Source organism: Sander vitreus, chromosome 21 (assembly GCF_031162955.1).
Source record: "Sander vitreus isolate 19-12246 chromosome 21, sanVit1, whole genome shotgun sequence".
NCBI lineage: Eukaryota > Metazoa > Chordata > Actinopteri > Perciformes > Percidae > Sander > Sander vitreus.
The window spans coordinates 20,872,460-20,896,553 of NC_135875.1; the positions used below are offsets into that span (position 1 = coordinate 20,872,460).

Sequence of the window (24,094 nt, forward strand, 5' to 3'; positions counted from 1 at the left end):
CGACAATATCCGTTCTTATGGATAGATGGATGGATGGATAGATAGATAGATAGGTAGGTAGGTAGATAGATAGATGTATATGATGTGACAAGAGTGTGTGAATAAAAATTAAGTTGTTACATTTAACTAATTGAAAGGCCGGCCGGCTGGCTAGTAAGCTAGCTTGCTTGCTAGGGGGCTAATTGTTTAGCGGTGCAGACGGTGCAAAAAGACAGCCGTTTGTTTGCTTTCCTCACTACCATTTCCAAGCTGAACAGCCAATCAGATGGACTGGCTGTTCAGCCGGCCAATGCCGATTAACATGTGGAGTCCCAAATGGGCTGATGGCCCACAGACGCCTTGGTGTGTCAGTGCCTTAAGAGTGTAGCAATGTGATAGCAAGTGGTCGTATGTATGGGAGTCTCACTGCGGAGACTCTGCGGTATCCTGGTCCTAAGTTGGGCCTGAGATTCTTGTGATCAACTCCTTTAACTGTTGGCTCGGAGTGTCCTTGAAACGGCTGCCTATCCAGGGCCGTAAATATAGACAATGCGGTTGCACTGGGGCCCGTAGGGTGTGGGGGCCTATAGACAGAGGGGGCCCTACAACAATGTGTTGGGCAGAGAGTGAGAGTGACTTCAGATTGCCACCTAGGTGTTCAAAGAAACAACGTTAAAAAAAATACGGTTCAACTTTCTGTACATGTCTTCGGAAATCAAACCCATCTCTTTCATGGTGTTATTTAATATTTCTGTATATCAGTCTGCAGTGATCTATAAAATGTAGTAAAGTATGCAGACATAGAAGCGATGCAAAAAACATACGGAAGGAGAATAAGTATAAAGATTCTGAATCAGCATTCACACAATAAAATTGTGTACATCCATAATGTCCTGCAACTATTCCTTTCACACACAGCTCTAATAGTCATCACTAATGGGTTTTGTCCTGCACGTGTCTTTATAAAGTCTATCTGAGATCCTGAGTGTCTACATTTCTAAATGTCCTTGTTTATTTCTGTTTGTTTTAAATGAGTGATCAAGAAAAGGTTCTCAATGTTAACCTATGTTGAATACAACTGTACCTGAAAATGTACATGAAAGCGTGAACTTATCATTATTTCGGTCGGATTTTAGCCCATTGATTCGAAATGCATTAAGACAGTAGTACTTTGTCGTCCCATATAGGCTCAGTTGCAGTACAAATCTCAACACTGAAGTTAAAAAGACTTAAAAGCACATTTTAATGTTGATCATGCTAACAATATTAAAATGAACTCTTTTGCCTGATATGACTGAATTGTCAGATAACCAAAACCTGTATTGATTTGGTTTTGGACAACATGTTACAGTTACTCCAAATGTGTAAACCAGTCAGAAACATACATAGTATAGAGTTTCTTTCCTTACTATTGTTACTAGACTTTAGTGCACATTAATGGATAAGGAAGAAGGAAGAAGAAAAAAAACTTCATGTGTTCTTTAAACATTCCTGGCAGATTGTCTAGATTTCCTCATACAATGAGCTTCCTGATGACAAGGACTTGTCTGACCACAGCAGATACCCACCTCGGTCTCTTACCACGGTGCTATAGGCAGTCACTGAATGCTGCAGCCTCCAAATGAGCGGCAATCTACGACAATATCAGTTCTTTGTATATTTCTACACTGTCAAGTCTGAGGTAGGAAAGAACTCAAGACAAGCTGAGAATCACCTTTGCAGGGTAAGTGGTGTTCCTCTAAACATCTGAACTTAATGCCTGTGTTTTGTTTTCTTCATTATTAGATACAAACTACTGTACTGGTTTTTAAATCCTAAAAAGGGAAACAATAATTGCAGATATATGGTTGGATAACGTTTGGAGGTGTATTAAGACAGTGGCATTGCTTTGACACGTGTGTGTGTGTGTGTGTGTGTGTGTTTTCATAACTAGTAGACCTATCTAGCGTGCCCCCGGAGCCCCTCAGTACTACCTTATCCCACTGTGTGTGTCCCTGTGTTTAACCTCCTCCTCACAGAGGATAGTTAGTAAGTGGACCTTTGAGCTTAGATTATTGTTATTTGCAAAAGTACCATAGATTAGTTTTAAGATACGTTGTGCTTACATTGGAAAATGTAACAATCGCAAATGTGATACATTTTGTACATCCTTAATGCCCTGCAACAATTGCTTTTACACAGCTCTAATAGTCATCACTAATGGGTTTTGTCCTGCACGTGTGTTTATTAACTTTATCTGAGAATCTTGAGTGTCTACATCTCTAACTTTTCCGGTTTTGTCTGTTTGTTTTTAATGAGTGATGAAGCAAAAGCATATAGGAATGTCAGATAACCAAAACCTGTATGGAAATGGCATTGGACGACAATGTGGTGTGACTGAGTCAGAAAAATAGAGATTCTTTTCCTCACCACACAGTGATGGCATGAGGAAGAAGGGAGAAGAAATGAACTCCATGTCTTCATTAAACATTCCTGTCAGAATGAATTCTATTTTTCTCATACAATGAGCTTCCTAAAGACAAGAACTTGTCTGACTACAGCAGATAAGCACCTTTGTCTCTTACCACGGTGCTATAAAGGCAGTAACTGAATGCTGCAGCCTCCAAAATGAGCAGCAATATACGACAATATCAGTTCTTTGAATAGTTCTGCACTGTCAAGTCTGAGGTAGGAAAGAACTCAAGACTGGCTGGGAATCACCTTGGCAGGGTAAGTGGTGTTCCTCTAAACATTTGAACTTAATTGTTTCTTTTCTTCATTATTAGATACAAACTACTGTACTGGGAAGAGATTGACAGTTGACTTTGCATTGTTTTATGTAGAATTTGAGATGACAATGTCTACAGGAGAAGGCAAAACAGAAGTCACAAGCTACAGTGACTGGATGTCGCAACTACCACCTGAACTCCACGACACTCCTCTCTATAAACTGGCCATACCAGGTATGTAGCTAAAATAATGTAGCTGCTTACGTTGCTACTTCATTCAACTAATACACAGCACTTTGCCCAGTTTTGACAGGGTATGAATCAAGGATTTTCAAGTGAAAAACATTTTCAACACCTAAAAAATAAGCAATGTTTTTAGCTTTCTGACAATCTGCTATTTTTTTTAGTTTTGACAATGGGTTTTTAAATCCTAAAAAGGGAAACAATAATTGCAGATATATGGTTTATTATTATGTATATGGAGGTTTATTAAGACAGTGGCATTGCTTTGACACGTGTGTGTGTGTGTGTGTGTGTGTGTGTGTGTGTGTGTGTGTGTGTGTTTGTGTTTTATTTTCTAGGTAGCCATGACTCAATGACTTATGACTTGGACATCAACTCCGCTTATAATGGAACCTGATGAACTGAAAAAATGTAGCTTGATAATATGTGCACGTGAACTAGTGCGCACATGGGCGACTAGTGAGGTAAATGGTGTTTAAAACCTACCAATTGGATTTGTGCATATAGGAAATAGAGAGGGGAGTGTTTGTTTGACTGCTGTAATGTCTTGTGATGCAGGGTGTGACTATCACACAGCAGCTGGATGCAGGAGTTCAGCTACTTTGACCTGAGGATCGCTCGCAAGACAAATGACCCCGACCCCAATAAGTACTAATAAAATAATACTAATAAATACTTTTATCATGGGCTGTGCACACGGACTGATGTGGAGGTAAAAGAACATCGCCTCTTTTCATTAAGTATACATCAAATGAATGAATAACTTACTGAGAATACAACTCGACACAGCCGAATAAATCAAAAGATACCTTAAATTAACATTTTAGAGCTTTTTTGGTGTCTGACAGGGGGATCTAAACTCACGGCCTCAGTGTTTTTTAAATCCTGTCTAAGGCCCTGAACATTGTAATGTTACACCAGTCAGTAAAAAAATGAAATCAAAAATGGACTTGTGACCAATGCTGTGGGGTAATACATTTATTTCGGTATGATAATTTTAGGTTTGTAGTTGAGCTTTTTCTTGATATTTGACCATCTATTAAATGAATTAGCATAAAAAGAAATGATGTGCAGAAAAATATGTCAAAGGAAAAATAAGTGCAATAGAGAAGATATCTGTATGTGATGCCAACCGTATTAAGAGCTATCATTCTGCCATCATCAACATCGTAGAGCTCCACCACAGTCTTATTGAATCCATTAAGACCGTGTTTGGAGCCAAACTCCGTAACAAGGTAAAGTATACAGAAACTTTCCGTTAAGATTAATAAGATCATCTCATATTTAAAGTACCCACACTAAGATACTATGGTTTTCAAATAAAAAGAACATGACCTTATACTACTACCAAAATAAAATCTTTGAAGGTATCAACACAGGACCCCTTCCCAACCCTGAAGAGTTGCTGGGACAAAGGCACAAATGTCATAGTTTCCTATGATTATGATCCGCCAATTCAGGACCCTAAGTTATGGTGTAAAATACGTTATTACTATGGCAATAGTATGGACCCCGCAACAGTTGAGTCAAAGCTTGAATCATATCTTCATATGAGAGGGCCTAACGCACAGGGTGAGTTCTTTCTGTTCCTGTGGCATAATGGGCTGATGTTAACACTATGTTATATGTAAATTACATCACACAAATCACATAGTGCAAAGTTATTTATGCATAAGAGCATTTAAGAGCAGAGCCATTTAAGGGAATTAGATTCTGTTCTATGAACTGATTGCTGAGCTTTCATTTGTCCCCCTTGACCGGCCTGAACCTGACACTGCCAGACGACGCCGGGGTACTCAAAGTACATCCTTAACCCTTTTGACAAGCTTACCAACGTCATACAGAGGAGTCTGCCAAGGATGCTGCAGTGGTTAAAACAGCAACATAGCCAAACACCTTATATGAACATAGTTGCCTCAGACTTGGTGACTTGTGACGACTTTGTCTCAACGGTAGTCCAGCTCAGTAGGCCTACTCCAAATCGTGTGGAAGCATAATGGAAACTCAACTTCATTTCTTTCTTTCTCTCTTTCTTTCTTTCTTTTCTAGTTTGATATCAGTGTGCAGTAGGGCAGACTATGCATACTTTACACTGGTCGATGATATTGTGGGGTTTTAGAGTGTGTGGAGCTGGAAGGGGCGCTGTGTAGCCTACTGTTGGGGAGGGAGGCTAGTCTGTAGACTATGTAGCCCAACTGTTACAGGCTAATAGGGCTGCATGTTATGAAATTCTTTGCCAGGTTTTCTGGTTATTAATCATTGTATATAAATATGGGGCTGGTGGAGTGGTTTTCTTCGGGGTTTTTTTTCTTTTCAGACTTTTAGTGGGTGTTTTTGGTGTAGCCTATGCACGCATGTATCATACATCAACACCCCTCTGTGAGTCTAGATGGGTGGATTTTACAGTAGGTGTGTATAGGTTTTACAGTTAACATTATCCTATGCAAGCCTACTGGTGTTTTTAGGTGAGATGTTTTATTAAAGAACATCAAAAGTATTTTCTTCTTTTTTTCTATTCATTCTCTTTCCATCTTTAACATTTACTGTCTTGCTCTCGCACTAAACATTGGTGTATTATGAGAAGAACCAACACGCACTCCTTTGATTGTTTTAAATGTCCTTAATCTGTTGGAGCGCCATCATGTGTCAACTCATGGTATTGCAATAAAATGTTCACCTCATGCCTGCAAGTTTTGGCTGGTTTATATGTGTCAACAAAGTGGCTAAGGCTAGCTTGCTGAAGTAACGTTAACTAACGTGAACACACTTGGTGGATTAGGATGATAAGACTAGCATTACGTCGGTCGGCTTCCAAAAATAGCTGCGTGAAGCCTGCACGCCTTTTAACTGCAGCTTTTTTGGGAGCAGACAGTCCACAGCAGAACTCAGGGAGTAACATTAACGTTAGGTGTTTCAGACAAATTCCCCACCCACCAAGCGACAAGTCACCGCTCAACCACCATCCCCAGCCGACCTACCACCTCAGGTAAAGCCACCAAGGCTAATATCATGCTAACGCTAACGTTAGATGTCCGTTACTTTGAGACGTTTCAGCAAACGTGCCTAATTTAGCAACTAAATCAATTGCACGTCAAATGTCGATAAATGTTATGTTACTTGCTGCGTGGTCAGTTGTTGTGACAATTGTGGACGTGCTATAGGCGAATAGAAGAGTTACGCGAAACTCCAATAGGGAATCATACAATTTAATATGCCCCTAACATAAACTATTGCTAGGAAACATGCCACTGTGAGAAAAGACATTCAGCGAAGGTCCAAATGCCTCGTATGTCAATTCGGTATTACTACATAAGCCACAATGCAGCACCTATTTATAATAATTTATCATCTTTTCTATTTGGTTTGCCTGCTAATTCCACGACCACACTGCTAACGGTAACGTTAACGGTAAAATCTAATGCTAGCTTTTGTAAAATATTGAATCGATATATGTCCATGTGTCATATTTATTGTTGGCCGAATTTTAAGACATGGTCTAATATTTCGGAGACTGTGTTCACTCATGTTTTCAGGGGCATGAGCTTATTCCTATAAGCAAAGTCACATTAAACCATGAAATATTCAAATGGAAGTCGGCATGACTGTCCTTTGGCTAGCTAACAGCTACAGTGCTTGACAGCTAGCTAACGTTACTGCAGCTGTAGGAGGGAGCAAGCTTCTTCAGCATCAGCTAGCTGGAAGCGTTATAACTCTTTGTTTAAATAGTATATCCATGCTGGTTAAACAACTAACGGCAGACTAATGTAGCAAAGTTAACCGTTAGCAGGGCTCCACGCTGTAAAACACGATTTGGTTTTAATGAGCTTACATTTAGTTACGTGACATCATTTATCAATGTTGCCCTTTTCTGTGACAGAAACTGCCATACACCTTTTTGACAGCAGACAGTTTCACTTGTCATACCAGGAAAGACACAGGTGTACTAATTACATTAGTTACTTAGTGATGGCCAACAATTGGTTTTTAACTAAAACATGCATAATCGCAAAAACCCTGCGATGCAGCAACCTTTAATTTAATACACCTGTGTTTTTTATCTGCTGTGACGTGACAAAAAAATCTCATACAAAACATATGTTTTATAATATTGCATGGACACGTCCTTTCCTACCATTACGATTTTCATATAATTATGAAAGCTTAATAATGTCGCCATCAGGGGGTTACGGTACCGTATTATCTAAATAGCATAGACACTGTTGATGAAAAAGATAACACAAGAGCAATGCAATACTTTTCTTGTATATAGCTGGTAATTCACACACCAGCACTGACATTATGTCATTAATGCAAAGCACCAAGATAATGATCAAAAATGTGTTTTGTAGCAAAAATATCCTACTGTATGGGATATCTGGAGTAACTTATGTCACACAAAATAAACATTTTTCCCCTTTCTGCAGATTTATGTAGATTTCTCGACATTGTCGCCAACAAACGGTGACTAAAATTGTAAATATGTTATGTGTGTTTCCAGTTCATCTCTCTTTATGAGCATGGCGTCAGAGGGTGAAGGGTCGTCATCCACGCCTCACAGACACACCAACAGGTTAGCCATGGAGAGGTCGCCCTACCTGCTGCAACATGCACACAACCCTGTTGACTGGTGAGTGCCTGTGAACTACAGATAGGCACACTTTTCTGAAAGCTAATACAATGTCAAACATAAACTAATGTCATGTTTGTCGATGTCTTGTTTCTTTCAGGTATCCTTGGGGACAAGATGCTTTTGACAAAGCAAAGAACGAAGACAAACCGATCTTTTTATCAGGTAAGACTCCCCCCCACACACACCTGAGAGTTATAACAAAGCCCAAACAAACAATGTTCCTTATTCTTACTAGCCTTATCCTTCTGTAAAATAAAGTTGTAGTAAAACTGAGTTACAATAGATAATACAGAATGAAATAAGGACCAATAAAGTAGCTTAAATAAAAATACTGGTTTACCAATAGAAAATGAAATACAAAATGGAAAACCAAACTTTATAGAACCAGAATGTTGGGAGTGTGCCTTCATGATAGTAAAATAACTTTACAAAAAGGAGTAAGAACAGAAAGAAAAGACATTCATCGGACCTTAATTCACTTTAAACAAATGATGGTTGTACGGGTGTAATGTACATAATCCAACTTCCCCATCAAGAAACTTGTCCTGTTGCATTCTAATAGACAAATTAATTCTTTGCATCCTAATCCAATCATCAATTGTAGGTATGTCTGATTTGAGCCACTTTCTAGTCATCGCTTTCCTGTCCACTTTGCTTAAAATTCAAAATGGATATCCAGCATGAGAGGTAATATTTTGGAATGGCAGGGCATACAAATACAGGATCTTTTTTTAATTTCTTTTTTTAAGATTATTTTTTTGGGGCATTTTCAGCCTTTATTTTGATAGGACATCAGAAGACATGAAAGGGGAGATAGCGAGAGAGGGGAATGACATGCAGCAAAGGGAGGAGTAAACCTCTATATGTGGGCGCCCGGATAGCTCAGTTGGTAGAGCGGGTCTCTAATTTAAATGGAATGTCCACCTGGAGTCACAACTGGCATTGACATGCATTTCATTTTGGGGCCACTCCACTTTGAATAGCGGTTTCAGTGTGAGAAAAGAGAAATGATCCCTGTAAATAGTATTCATAGAGTGTGGTCTAGACCTACTCCATCTGTAAAGTGTCTTGAGACAACTCTTGTTATGATTTGATACTATAAATACAATGTAATTGAATTGTAAGTCCTACCTACACATACCTCTGATATAGGATAGCAGTACCAGCTGGTAAATGCCGCCCAAAAAATTCACATGATGTCATACTGACTTACTGTAGTTGTGCTTGTACTGGAAATGACACATTTGTTTCCTGTGAACCTCCCTCTTTGACCATCAGTGGGCTACTCAACGTGCCATTGGTGCCATGTTATGGAGAGGGAGTCTTTCGAAGATGAGGAAATTGGCAAAGTCCTTAGTGACAACTTTGTCTGCATCAAAGTAGACCGAGAAGAGAGACCCGATGTGGACAAGGTCTACATGACTTTTGTACAGGTGTGTGTACACGTGTGCTCACATTTCCCACTAGAGGTGTGACAAGATCGCGTCCCACCAGATCTCGCGAGACTTCTCGTCGAGGTCAAAATTGTCTTGCGATATCAGTCACGAGACGCAGACTGGCTGGTCTTACAATACATCTGGCTTTGAAGACGAGTCTGGCTTTGACCTCTAAATTAGCATAGAATATCCCCTGCCCATTTCGCCAAAGTTGACTCTGAGTTCACTTTTGCGGCGCGGTAGGAAGTTGCAATTGTACAAAGCTGCCGGTAAAACCCAGCGTAAGAACGTAAGAGGGTACGGCCGCTCTCTCTCTCTCTCTCTCTCTCTCTCTCTCTCTCTCTCTCTCACTCGCGCCCGACACACACACGGAGATCGCTCTCTTTCTCTGTCTTTTTTTAAATGAGTCGGAAGCAGAAAGCAAACCTAGCTTTGCCTTTTAATGATATTTACCAAAGAGAAATGTTCTCCCTTCGTCTTAAAAAAAGTCCATACAAGAGCAGCCTGCTTTCTTGTTTACTGCTGCAATTAAACGCTTGGATACGTTGTAACCTTGGTTCTCTGAGTAAAGACCATTTTTCCTTGTCTGGCTATCACCAGATCAATCTTTTAAGATTGAACATTAGTCTGGGGAGCTTGCTCTGTATTTTCTACTGTACAAAGAGGCGTAACCAATCAGACCAACGATCCGGGTGACGAAGCAGCGACAGCGGCATCAACGGGTTGCTGCGCTTCTGTGGCCGCCATGTTGAATGTAAACAAAAAGCTGCTTGCCGTCGCTTCTCTATCGTGTTAAACCCGCCAATAGCGCGCCAGGTGGATAAGCCAGTTTGTGATTGGTCCCCACAGATTTGTAACGGAAGCAGGATAGAAAAATGTACAAAGTTTCCAGCCTGAGCTGCAGGGCGAAATCAAATTGCCAGATCGGGCTGGGTTTACCCAGTCAACATTTTTCCAGTCATATTTCTTAATTTATTAGTTTTCTTTAAAACCTTTCTTTAAAATCTCGCGTTCTCGTCTCGATGAACCCAGTCTCGTGTCTTGTCTTGTAAGCTGAGTCTCGTCACACTCCTATTTCTACACAAGCCTCTTATATTTTTGTTCTCTGCTGATAGTCTCTCATGACTTTTGCTTGCTTCTGTCTACAGGCAACATGTGGAGGTGGAGGTTGGCCCATGAGTGTGTGGTTGACCCCTGACCTACGGCCTTTCATTGGAGGCACCTACTTCCCTCCTACAGACCACGCTAGAAGACCTGGGCTCAAAACAGTTCTCACCAGAATCATGGAACAGGTAAAAGGTTTGACAAATGGTGTTTTGTGCTGTTCTTTACTTCCTGCGTTTGGCCCATTCAGACAACACATTTCATGAGATAGAATAGCTATCTGTAGGGAAGATGGGGCTTCACAACAGCAGCAGAGGACACAGTAAATCAAATCTAAGGCATCGACAAGTGAACGATGTTTACAATGCAAGAACAAGAAAATCTAGTGTTTTCGTCTGTTCTCAGCATCTTTGTCATCCCTGCCGGAGGTGGAAAGTAACAAATTAGGAATACTCATGTTACTGCAATTGAGTCGCTTTTTTTTTTTGTGTCTGTGTAGTTTTTAAAATCTGTAATTTTACTTTTACTTAAAGGAAAAATCCGGCGCAAAATGAACCTAGGGGTTAATAACACGTGTACCGAGTCGACCGTTCTCTGGGATATGTTTTCATGTTAATCGAATGTGACCAGTTTTAGCACAAAACCGCTAATTAGCTTATAACGCTAGTCGTCGGGGCACTGGTAAAGTAAAAACTACACCACTAACAAGGCTCAAAATAGCACCACACTTCCACGGTAGCATAATGAGAGTCCCTACATGTAAACTGAAGCATTGAGAACTTTGTTAGTGTACGGACAGTTTATTAAAAAGAAGTTTAGAAAGACATTACCGTTCACGTATACATGCGGGCACCATCTTGGGAAAACAGTCACGATCAGACGAACGACGAACGCCGTGCAACCAGCAACCAGTAACATAGCTCAGGCACGGCATTCGTTTTCCCAAGATGGCGCCCGCATGTATACGTCAACGTTACTGTCTTTCTAAACTTTTTCTTTTTAATAAACTGTCCGTACACTTACAAAGTTCTCAATGCTTCAGTTTACATGTAGGGACTCTCATTATGCTACCGTGGAAGTGTGGTGCTATTTTGAGCCTTGTTAGTGGTATAGAAATAGTGATTTGTTTTTACTTTACCAGTGCCCCCGACGACTAGCGTTATAAGCTAATTAGCGGTTTTGCGCTAAAACTGGTCACATTCGATTAGCATGAAAACATATCCCAGAGAACGGTCGACTCGGTACACGTGTTATTAACCCCTAGGTTCACTTTGTGCCGGATTTCTCCTTTTAAGTATGTTTTGTTTGAAGTATTGTACTTTGCTAAATTTTAAATCACCTCACGTTAGCGGGGAATGAAAGTAAATAAGTAAAGTCTTTAAGGTTGTGTTGCGCTGTCGCTTTGGCAAAGTATCTGTCAACTAACTAAAATCAAACACGCAGTATGGCTTTGTGCCCTTATCCAATCGCAAAATACTGCGATTTAATCAAATAAGTATAAAAGGTATACATAAGATATTAAATAAATCTAACTATGTTCTGCTGCTCTCTTTAGTTTCTCTCTAGCTCGGTCGACCATATACCGTGCTCGTGGGCGCTCGTTGAGCCTCCATCTAAAGTTATAGGAGACATTCCCTTATGCAGCTGCCTAGACTCCCTCAATCTCTAGAGACGCACATCAATTCATACTTGAACACAGGACAGGTTTAGTAAAGAAATAAAGATTATTATGGCTGTATAGATCTTCTCTTCCCCTGACCTGTGATTTAAGAGTAGGTTAAGTAAGTTTTCCCCCTTGTCTCATCTTACCATAACATCGTGTTTCTGGAAAAATTCCACCACAATCCTCAGTGGCAGAATAACCGTCCTACTTTGGAGTCCAGTAGCGAGAGGATCCTCGAAACTCTGAAGAACGGAACGGCCGTAGCTGCAAACCCAGGAGAGAGTCCTCCAGCGGCCCCAGACGTTGCTAATCGCTGCTTCCAGCAGTTGGCGCATTCCTACGAGGAGGAGTACGGAGGCTTTAGAGACGCTCCCAAGTTCCCCACACCAGGTAGACTCAGCACGGGGCCACAGTGGACATGTTTGAGGCTCCCAGCCCTGCTGGGCCTGTTGGATGCTCTTCATCTGACATCTCTATTCATCTTTCCCTCCATAGTGAATTTGATGTTCCTCATGTCTTACTGGTCTGTGAATCGCACCACCTCAGAAGGGGTGGAGGCTCTTCAGATGGCCTTGCATACGCTCCGTATGATGGCACTGGGAGGCATCCACGACCACGTGGCTCAGGTTCGTACACGTTTGAATTGAAAAGTGGGGTTGCACGATATTGACAAAATGTGATATTGCGATATCGATTATGAATATTGTGATATTGATATTAATTTCGATATTTTTGAACACGTAAAATTACAAAAGTTACGGGAAAACGCATCAAAAAGTAGATTCATAACAAATACAACACAAGGTTTATTTCAACTGACGGTCTTATTGGACTGGTACAACATGAATGAATAAATAAGGACCATGTCTACAGAACAGGACGTTTCACTGGTTGTACAGTATAAAATACATAAATAAATAAAGAGAACAGGACATGTTTCACTGGTTGGACAGTATAAAATAAATATCTAAATCTATTATAAATCTCTATCTATTTCTTCACTTACACGGTCACTCTGTCCAAATATGCACACACGTGGTACGCTCCATAGGGTTCATCACGTAGTGGCCCCGTGCGCTGACGTGCACTAACGTGCAAGTGGCACGGTAACTGGCCAATGAAACATGATCATTATAGCGTTTGAAGAGGGCTCTAAGTCAAACACAACTAAGCCACACAGCCAACGGACGGGACGCAGCGCTCCACAAAATAAACTAAATATTGCATACTTATGCAGCATAGTTGGTACCGAGGGATTCCTTAGGTCTTCTCAGTTGTATATGATACAGACAGAGATCGATTCTGGATTTTATGAATCGATGTTGGATCATTTGAATTGGAAAATCGATTTATTTTAAACCCAGCCCTAGTAATTAACTAATTAATAAAGGCAATTGTCATCCTATGAAGCTCTAATGAAAAACTGTTATTTGCCACCCTGTGTTGTTTATGATCAGACACACTCACACACACGTGATGTACTGTGTAGGGTTGGGTACCGAAACCCGGTTCCACTATGGATCCGGTTCCTACGCAAACGGTAGTATTCGGACCGGATTAGATCTTAAATTTCGGTTCCTCATTTCAGTTCCAACTGAAATATTTCCCCTCTGTCGCTCCGGACAGCGGCAGACTCTCTCTTTTTTTTTTTCTTTCTCCCTTTTCTGCCGAGTGACGCACGTGCCCGCTCGCGGTGTGACGCACGTGTCCGCGCTATTCTCGGACATGCCCTCTACTATCACTGCTGACAGACGGCTTTTTGTACACGCTCCGAAACGGACGTAAAAATATCACACTTTCTCTGTAGTCTACTGTTAGCTAGCTATCGTAAATGTAGGCTACTTTCATATTAGCCATTCACTGCACGTGATCGCTAGTAAACATATTACACTTGTTCTGCTAGCCTATCGTTCAGGACAAGACCCTGTAGCCTGGTGGTGGGAGAAGCGGGACAGCCTCCCCAAATTGTCTGCCCTTTCAAACTCATACCTGTGTGTCCAGGCCTCTTGGACACCACCTGAGAGAGTTTTCTCCTGTGCAGGACATGCCATAAGTCAGGAGAGGTGTAGTAGCTCGCCAGAGAAGGCAAATATGGTCATTTTTCTGCAAAAGAACTGCTAAAGTTTGAAGCTGGTTGGCATACCAACTCAACAACATTTATTTAGTTGTTACTTGTTAATAGTGTAACTGTTTGTTAAATTATTGTAGTTATGTGTTCAGTGACTTAGGTTTACTTATTATATATTTAAGTACTTTAAAACGTGTGTATATATATATATATATATATATAGTTACATTATATATATAGTTACATTTAAATCATTTTCAATAAAAAAAAAAACCCTCCTTAAAAGAGCCTTTCTTTCATTTTTCAGTTTTTCAAGAATCAGTTTAGGAATCAGAATCGTTTTAAATGCACCGGTTCGGCATCGGAATCGTAAAAATTCACACGGTACCCAACCCTAGTACTGGGTGACTCTTTGTACGAGCAGGATTATGTTTTGTGTTTTATTCTTTCAGTTCAGGTCAGATATGCTTTGCAAGTTGCATGACAGGAGAGAAGTATATGTTGCCAGAGATAATATAGAGTTCATTTTAACAGGATACTAGTATCAAAAAAAGTACACGCTGTATCTCTCTTTATGTCTCTCTTCCGCAGGGTTTTCATCGTTACTCTACAGATTCCTCCTGGCATGTTCCGCACTTTGAAAAGATGTTGTATGACCAGGCTCAGCTGGCTGTAGCCTACATAACTGCCTCCCAGGTGTGTGTGTGTGTGTGTGTGTGTGTGTGTGTGTGTGTGTGTGTGTGTGTGTGATTGTCTCTGTACTGTATCTGTGGCTGTGTGTGCATCTGGCAGGGTAATTATCTCTCCATCGTACTGTCTCTCTCTCATCCAAGTCATTCATCGCCAGATTACCCAGTCAACCCAGTTGTGAGACTTTGCAAACGTTATTCACGAGAATGTTTATTTCGCTTCAGAGTAAATACTGACTAACGAAGGTGCTAATGCACACATTTGTCGTCAGTTTTTTTTTAAACCAAAAATTTCTCCTAAAAATACACAGATTTCTTAATTTTTTTTTAAAAGGATCAATGCAAACTGATTTGAACCTGTTTCCACTCTACCGGACAGTTTTGAATTAAGATGCAGCAATAAGAACTGAGATCTGAATGCCAGTGTTTAATTTTGACTAATGAGTGTATGCTGGCCTCCCTACAAACACAGTAGGTCCCTGCAACGTCGTGATTATGTCGTTTGTTCGTGCAGGACGTTCAGGCGACGCTCCTGCAACGACTCCAAAAAGTGGTGGAAACGTTTAAAAGGACGTGCTGACAATGGCGCCTCTGGAATTTTACTTTGTAGGTCACTACGACGTTACATGTGACGTTCCGGCAACGTATGACGGTGCAAAAAGTTACGCTGCAACAACACTACTTCAACGACTCTGTGTTAGTAGGGCTGGCCTGTTTTTCAGGGAGGACAGAGACAGAAAGAAAAAGTTAATTAGTCTCGCATCGCCAGACCTTCCTCCACAGCGCTGCGGAGGAGGGTCTGGCTAGTCCACACAGCATTCTGGGATGGGAGAAAAACGTGCCCTGGTTTATTGGCATTTCTTTAAACCAATCACAATCGTCTTGGGACGCAATGACGGCGCCGCCGCAAAATAGCCTCGGGAAGGAACTTGTTTTGGTGGACCGTGTGTTCAGAAGTTTTAGCGGTGCAACAGAAAACTCAGATTGGACAGATAGTCTAGCTAGCTGTCTGGATTTACCCTGCAGAGATCTGAGGAGCAGTTAACCATAGTCCTCAGAAATCCACCGGAGTTTAGAAACGCAAAGAAAGTGGAAGGTGAGGGACATCCGGCCGAAAATGAGGGACATCCGGCGGATCTTCATGCAGCACCGGAGAAATCCCCTATATTAATTGTCGTTGATATGAGCATGCAGGCAATCTCGAACACAGACACATACCGTGCACACATACGTGCTTGTGTTTTAAGAGGCTACCTCAGCAGTTGCATCGGACTCTGCAGTTAATACCCTGCATATAAATCGCATGACGGTATCTGTAAGGTTATGTTTCGGTTGAATCATGACTCTTAGCAGGTGTGTGTGTTATGTCTTTCTGCCTTTCCAGGTATCAGGTGAGCAGCTCTTTGCAGATGTGGCTAAGGACATACTGCTCTACGTCTCCAGAGACCTGAGTGACAAGGTGAATCAGCTACACATGAAGCGAGGCTTGACCTAGTCTAATCGGTGCATCCTGGCTTAATGCGTTTCACGACGGCCAAGCCAGGCTGAGGAGGTGTGACTAGGTCGAGCCAGGCTGAAGTCATTTGGATTGATGCGCGTTCACGGCCTTCTCTATCAGACCGCGAGTTCAGTCACAGATATACTGATGCTGAAATGGAGAATACGCGCTGTGCGTACTTTACACAGCGTGAGCATTCGCTTCTTATGGAAGTATGATGAAGTGAAACACATAATTTGTAAAAAAAAACACGGCTGCTGTAATGGAACAGCGAGAGAAAGCGTGGCAGACAATCGCCGACAGCCTGAATGTGTAAGTAGCCTAAAAGTATACATTTACTGACCACTGCTCTTAGCCCAATTGAAACATTCAAGGCGTTATTTGCACCAATGAACTACTTAGAGCTGTAACAATTCAAAATTTTGATGTAAAATTAATTGTCTCCGAAATAATTGCGATTAAAAATATAATTGTCTCTTTCAGTCAAATTTAAAAATATTTACTATATTTATTACTTTTTCAAACAAGGTAAAGTTTTGAATGAATCCCAGGATACATATTTTGGTATATACATATGTGTGTGTGTATATATGTATATATATATATATATATATATATATATATATATATATATATATATATATATATATGTGACCCAGATATGCGAGTACACAGCCTATGAAGTAAACCACACCTCTTTATTATCATAAAACATAGAACATTACTGTCATAGAACATTTATCCCCATCAATAAAAAACAAAGCAGACGGCTACAGCCCAGGATGTATGGAGTTGCTATGGCAACAAGTGACAGCTGCCGCTAGAATAGCTTTAGCTCAACGGTCCGACCAAGAATCCCTAATATAATTACACACTAATCTAATCTAAACAAAATAAACAGTCATACCCCTTAAGACGGGTCATCAACTACATTTTTCCAAGGGCCAGAATGTTTCTAAGCAGACACTCCGGGGGCCGGACTTACAAATAAAGAAAATAAAATGAATTTATACCTAATACGCCTATTCTTGTTTGAAATTTTCACTTTCTTCCTGAATTAATGCTTTTTTTACATGTATTAGTGTGAGCAAACTCCTAAAAAAACATGGAAACTCCATAAAGATAACTAGCTCTTTAACTAGAAAAAGCTCTCAGACTAGGAGGCAGTTCACTGAGGAGTGATGGTTAAAGTCTGTGATTAGGTAAACGTGGTTGTAGTGTGCAGCGTCCTGATTGGTGGGAAATGCTTGCAGAAAGAAATGGCTGTTGTCAGGTAATGGTGAATGATGAGTGGACTGATAAGCAGGCTATGCATTCCTCATGTTTGCCCCATTTGCAATGAAACGATGCTGTTGCAAAATAATACAACCAGCATCATCATCATCAACAATGAAGAACGCATAACGATCGCGTCATTCACGTGCATATTAAGTAGCCACATGCGTCTGTTGTGGTCTTATAATACATCCATAGTTTACCTTAGGCTGCCTTAAGACCTTAGCTAATGTTAGCAAACACGTTGTTCTTTACAGATTACAAAAACAAGAGCACGAATCCCCGGGGAACCACGGTAGCCTAACGTTAATAAATGACGGCCATCTCCGCTACAGCGTCGTCATTTACGGTCTGTAGCGTGCAAAAATATAACCTGTGTTATGTTAATGCAGGCTAATAATTAGAAGGTAAAACCACTGCTGAGTGAACAGAAAATGCTCCAGGATTAACACATCCTGGCTGTTAGCCTGGCCAGGAGCAGGCTAGCTGCACGGAATTAATCTCTTGTGAAACCGAGTCAAGGCTTAATTCATCCAGGATAACTGGGAAATCATGGCCTAATCCGCTATCTAGCTTTTGTGAAATAGCCTTGAGTCCTCACTGGGGCACCGAGACCATTGCAAATATCCTGATGCAAGGTTTTTCTTCTGGAGTTAAGAAGATATTAAAGGGAAGTTAGGATAAGATTCATGTTAGGGTTATGATTTAAGTTCAATTCAATTGTATTTATAGTGTCAAATCATAACCGACATTATTTCAGGACACTTTACAGATCTTTACAGGCACTTTACAGGTCTTAGGCCACTCTATTATTTACAGAGACCCAACAATTCCCCCCCAAAAGCAAGCATTTGGTGGGACAGTGGCGAGGAAAAACTTCCTTTAAACAGGTAGAAACCTCAGACAGATCCTGGCTTTTGGTGGGCGGCCATCTGCCAGTAAGGTTATTGTTAATGTTGTGTTTTGGGATGCATGTTGGCAAAGGCAAGTCATTCAAAATAGTATCTGTATCTGTATCTTCTGCTGACAAAGAACGAACACTGACTGTAAATTCCACCAAATTGCACCACACGTCAGTGTGTTCGCACTCCCTTGAGGCCAAGGGGTGGGACGCCGCTGACAAATAGCCTTTTAAACCCCCTTGCTCTCCTCTGAGGGTCAACCTTTTTCCCCTTTTGATTAATGAGCCGACAGCAGCGAACAGGCACACAATTACAACCACAATCGTTGTGATCATTATATTCCCCAAGATTTATTATGTAATTATACGCTAATGAATTACCGGGGCAGAGGTAATTTACTTGAGACTGTATGTTGCTTTTGTGCTACAGTGGCTGGGATGTCCCCTCAGCGAGGTAGACTCCTCCAGTTCTCATCATGACTGGAAATATACTGTTCCAGATGTGTCTGCACACCCAGAGAGAGGGCTTACATGACACATTGTATAATCAGGTTCTTTTAAAGCTATCAAAGCATTCATTTATTCCTGTCACAGTCGTGGAGCCCTTCAGTGATTATTGATTGGAGGGCTTAACTTCAAGGGTGTTGAATGATTAATTGATTAGTGTCAGATTTTTCATTTCAGGTCTTTACTTTAGATTTTGATAGCTCTGTGAGCTGTCTGGGTAAAGGTCAGTCCAGTAATGAAGACTTAAAATCTAATTGACCTGTGTAGGGCTGCAACTAACGATTGTTTTCATTATTGAGTAATCTGCAGATTATATCTATATATCTTTAAAATAGAGTAAAATAGTGAACAATGTCCATCCCAGTTTCTTAAAGTCCCATGTGATGTCTGTGTCTTGCCCTGTAACAATTATTATATAATTGTCTATTCACAGTTTTACATAATTGCTTTACTTTAGCAATATATAAAGTGCTGTACACGTGTGTTAGTGATTCTAACAATGGCAGACTGGTCAGAGACCGATATGTCTTATTAGTAGGCCTGTAACAATTATTACATAAATGTCTAATTGCAATTCTTTTTTACATAATCGCCGTTTCTTTGTTTAACCGCAATTAATTGCTAACGTTAGCTAAGGTCCTAAGGGGTATGACTGTTGATGGTAATTGTCAGTTTTATGTTCATTTAAGAAAAAAATACTATGTTTTATGATAATAAAGAGGCGTGGCTCACTTCATAGGCAGTGTATCTGTGTTATTACGTTATTTGAGTCACATAACAGTGATATATATCAAAAGATGTCTCCTGGAATTCGTTCAAAACTTTAATTTGTTTACAAAAATGATACATGAATAAATATTTTTAAATTTGACTGAAAGAGACCATTATATTGTTGATCACAATTATTTCTGAGACAATTAATTGTACAGCAACATTTGGAATTGTTACAGGCCTAGTTGTGTCAGTCCAAAACCCAAATATATTCAGTTTAATATGATATAATACAATAAAAAGCAGGTAATCTCCATAATTGACAGGCAGAAAACAGCACGTCCTTCCATTTTGCATGACAAATTACTTTGTCGATTAATCAATTATCAAAATAGTCGGCAATTATTTTTCTGTCGATAAACTAATCGGCATCGGTTTTGTTTTAAGTTGTATAACGCTTAATGTGTCACGGCATGATTACTCTCGCCACGTTAAGGATTATACCAGAGCTTTTCCTCGTACATTCATACTGTCACACTCTCCAATTCTGGCTGTTTTCCACCGTCGCATCTTCTCTCTCCGTCTAAAACCTCGCTTCCGCTGTTTCCCTTCCGCTTTGAGCTCTGTGACCATAGACAGTAAAAGAAATGGACCAACAGATCCCGTTGCTCTGGACGGAGATCAGTGAAGGATATTAGAAGCACTTTTCCGGTGAGTGCTGAGCGTTACTGCGCAGCCTCCAACTGAGAGAGACGACGTAGATGTGACGTGAGCAACCTGTCTGAAAGTTGGAAGTCTTCTGGTAGCTGTGCCAAGAGAAATCTCAATCATTCCCAATCTTGCAGAGACGGAGAGCGTAGGTATATGTAAGGAGATAACATAGGCACAGGCTAATTATTGCTAACTAAAATGCTAGTTAACATTAGTAATTAAACGTAAACAGCTAATGTAAGTCGAAACTGCCTGCGAGCTTCTCCTGTACTATACGGTAATTCCCCTACTATGCGACAGAAAGTTGCGTGGTTATGACACAATCGTACGACTATTTTTACAAAAACGTCTGCTACGGAGCCATAACGTGAGATACAAGGTAATGGAGCCTTTTATACATTATCGTGTTTCTTTAGAAATAAACAATGGACAAATAAAGTCTTTAAACGCTTCAGATGTGAAGTTATTCGCTGTCAAAGTGACGTCAAAATGAATGGGAGTCAATGGAATGCTAACGTCGGGTGATGGCTTGTCAGCATCAAAATGGTGTCATTGGAGGTACGAGTTGTGGAGAGAGGCTTACCCCCTTGTCTGTGACGCCAATAAGCCACCCCCTCAGTAACGTGGACATAATGTCTTAAGTGGGCAAAAGGCAAATAATAGAACAGTTACAACAGTCTGGTAAGGTCAGAAAATGACATCACTTTACTGTAATGCAGCCTTTAAAACCAGTAAAAGACAACACTTATGTCATATCACGATATACGATATCCAAAATCTAAGACAATATCTAGTCTCACATCACGATCTCGATATAATATCGATATATTGCCCAGCCCCACACACGTGTTTAATTTCAACATGACACCCCTGAAAATCTTGTTTTGCACTGACTTCCAGTGGCTTAACTTTTCACCTAGTTGCTGTGATGTAGAAGTGTAGTCTGTGGTGAGTCCGTACACCGTGACGACCACGCCAGGCAGTGACGTAGAAGTGTAGTCTGTGGTGAGTCTGTACACCGTGACGACCACGCCAGGCAGTGATGCTGGGTGGGGTCAGAGGTGAAACGGACTCGAAGCATTCAACCAAAGAGGGCAGTAAAAGCCTGCTTTTTCAGACGGATGTTAATTTACTCTTTACAGTTTACACGTTCACAGTCATGTTCTCCAATAATAAATATTCATCATATATAAACCATGTTACTGCACCGAACGTTTACTGTGATGTCTGCTCTATTTACCAGACATTCCTCACAAGTCCTATATCTATCTCAAATTGCCTTGCCATGACATAGCAGCTGTGCCTCTCCTTCCACCTTCTCCATTCCTGTCTATTCTCTGAACCAGTCCGGAGGCTTCTACAGTGCAGAGGATGCAGACTCCGTCCCAGCATCAGGGGGGACAGAAAAGCGAGAGGGGGCTTTCTGTGTCTGGACAGCCTCGGAAGTTCGGGAGCTGTTGCCAGATGTGGTTGAGGGCGCCACGGGAGCTGCCACACAGGCAGACATCTTCATGCACCACTATGGGGTCAAGGAGCTAGGCAATGTAACTCCAGAACAAGTAATTTCAATTCAGTTAAATACAACATAACTTTATTTGTCCCCGAGGTGCAATTAAAAGGCACGAAGAGTAGCACATAAAAGGACAATTCACAGACAAGATACAAATATGAATAAATATCTATACTTAGTAATGCAATGCAAACGCTGTGCGTTCTAAAGTGCTAATCAGTAATAAAGTTATAGTCATTTCATTTGTATTCTGTCCCATGGATGGATTGATGAAAAGACTAAAGTTACACTCAGATATAATGTGTATGTGATCATCAGTCACAATGTCTACATGGAAAACAATCATTTACATGCACAATGCTTTATCACTCGTTATATCATATTCCGATAGCATTTCAAGGTGTTAAAGCTGGTCCATTAAGGCATTAACTTGCAGTCAGGATGAGTTCATTTCTGTGAACGCCCTCTTATCCCCCTGTACTGTTTGCTGCCAGGACCCCCACGGGGAGCTGCAGGGCCAGAATGTGCTGATCGTGCGGTATTCAGTGGAGTTAACGGCCGCTCGCTTTGGCATCAGTGTCGAGAAAGCCAACGAGCTCTTGGCCTCCGCCAGGACCAAGATGGCAGAAGTGAGAAATAGTTGGCCACGGCCACATCTGGACACCAAGATGTTGGCCTCCTGGAACGGTAAAGTCTAGATTAGTTTTCATACACGTTTACGCTACAATAAAATGTTTGTTTTTTTGACTTCAGGGTTTACTTTACTGGCCAGTACGTTTGATTGTTGATAAAGTTTGACAAGCACTCTAGCTATTTCGCCATGGGGATAATTGCTGCTCATGCTAAGCAGGGCCTGACAGTAGTATTCAAAAGTGGTTGCTCGTGGTTGTTTGATTTGATTGAAATTGATGCAGTTGTTTCCATTTTTTTAATAGCTTATATTTGGAGAGTTAATGCTATATGTGTGGCATTGTTTTGCATAGGTGAACAATGAAATACTGACATGAGGAATTGTTGAACTATATTTTTGATTTTCTTTTACACATATAGTAAAAGGTCAGCTGTAACGCAATGCAATTAACAGACTCACCAACAACACATTGTGGCTTAACTCGTGCATGGGCATGGTAATCTACATATTCAGTAGGATAAATGGGCCAAATAAATACAACACCTGCAGCCTAATCAGGTGTGTGGTTGTCGAGGTCAGAGAAAAGCCGTTTTTGTTTTCCATAGTAGCCAGTACGGTTGAAGAGGTTGCTTCGTTTTTTTCACAATGCAGTACTTGATGTTGTAAGGTACTTGAGAGCACATCGTGTTTCCTTTTGTTCAGTCGGTTGAGCCAGCTGAACCTACGTTTGAAGTTAAGTTCAAGTCCACGCCGTCTGCTAGGTTGCAACTAATTCTTTGTTGGTTTGCTCCATCTCTACTTATGGTACAACGTATCTAAGTTGTAATATTGTCTCATGGCTGTATGAAACATTAATACAGTGTGTCTAGTAGGGCTGGGACCATATGCTTTTGTCCCGATTCTTTCAGGATACATGGGTTCTGATACCATTTGTATTGGGATTTTCATTCATTGCGATTCTAGAAGTATTGCGATTCGATGGTGTTGAGTATTGCCTTTTTCTTTTCCTTCTCTATCAAAAACAAAAGTTGAATAATACACTTCTAGGGACAATATATCGTGAGACATTACTGAAAACTAATTGTTTTCTAAGAAGAATGCACGTCACATGTCAGTCAGTCTGACATTTGTTTCATTTGTAAAGAAGTACGTGACGTGTTTTCTGCATTTTCTGCTTCCGCTCTGTTTAGCTGGAAACGGATATGATGTAGTCGCCGTCGGCGGTACCTTATAAACAGAAAATATTGAATTGAATCATTGGTAAAAAAAAAAACAATTCTAGGGAATAGAATCGATTTTAAAAATTGTCCCAAAAATAATCAGGATACATACAATTTAGATGTTTTTTTTTCCCACCTCTAGTGTCAAGTTTCTATTACACGCAACCGGGTGGTGCCAGTTGGAATTCTCACCACAAGTGAATACAGCATAAAATCTAATCCAACTAACAATAACTGTCCAGCACAACATGGAGCGTGTAAACCATTTCATTATTAGAGCAATTAATAAGGAATGACTTACGTGGAAAGTGTAATTTAAAAATCTTACTATGTTGTAACTGACAGACTGTATTTTGCAAACCATTTCTCATTTCTCATTTTTAGACTAACTCTTACACTACACTCAAACTGAGCTACGTTTAAACTAGGGATGCACAATTATTCTTAGTTTTTATCAAAATCCCAATATGGAGTAGTGCAATATCCCCGCAGGGGGGCACAATATTTGTTAAAGGCAAAATATACAGTCAAAAAACCATTGTGAATAAAGGAGTGTGGTGCTGCAGAAATGTCCCAGCCTACAAGTCGTATTCTACAAGCTTAAAACAAA

At 40.6% G+C, this 24,094-nt stretch overlaps 1 protein-coding gene and 1 pseudogene across 5 annotated transcripts in view; both read left to right on the forward strand.

Annotated features, from left to right (window-relative positions):
* The first annotated feature begins 1,521 nt into the window (after positions 1 to 1,521).
* Positions 1,522 to 5,620, forward strand: LOC144536724 (PI-PLC X domain-containing protein 3-like; annotated as a pseudogene). Its single transcript, XR_013503770.1, has 7 exons — positions 1,522 to 2,688; positions 2,802 to 2,921; positions 3,269 to 3,394; positions 3,489 to 3,670; positions 3,999 to 4,165; positions 4,298 to 4,506; positions 4,668 to 5,620. The product of XR_013503770.1 is annotated as a PI-PLC X domain-containing protein 3-like (transcript).
* Positions 5,621 to 5,710: 90 nt separating this feature from the next.
* Positions 5,711 to 24,094, forward strand: part of spata20 (spermatogenesis associated 20) — a 64,329-nt gene continuing 45,945 nt past the window's right edge. For 2 of the 4 annotated variants that reach the window (XR_013503717.1, XM_078278906.1), the window contains exons 1-11: positions 5,711 to 5,916; positions 7,429 to 7,557; positions 7,658 to 7,722; positions 8,839 to 8,993; positions 10,145 to 10,288; positions 11,952 to 12,153; positions 12,259 to 12,389; positions 14,423 to 14,527; positions 15,905 to 15,979; positions 21,470 to 21,682; positions 22,128 to 22,320. Coding sequence is in view for 3 of the 4 variants with exons in the window: in XM_078278906.1 (XP_078135032.1) it covers positions 5,711 to 5,916; positions 7,429 to 7,557; positions 7,658 to 7,722; positions 8,839 to 8,993; positions 10,145 to 10,288; positions 11,952 to 12,153; positions 12,259 to 12,389; positions 14,423 to 14,527; positions 15,905 to 15,979; positions 21,470 to 21,682; positions 22,128 to 22,320 (1,618 nt within the window). In the remaining variant the exon portion in view is untranslated. Of the gene's footprint in view, positions 5,917 to 7,428; positions 7,558 to 7,657; positions 7,723 to 8,838; positions 8,994 to 10,144; positions 10,289 to 11,951; positions 12,154 to 12,258; positions 12,390 to 14,422; positions 14,528 to 15,904; positions 15,980 to 21,469; positions 21,683 to 22,127; positions 22,321 to 24,094 lie in introns of those variants that run through there. The other 2 variants (XM_078278907.1, XM_078278908.1) reach the window with 2 other exon arrangements.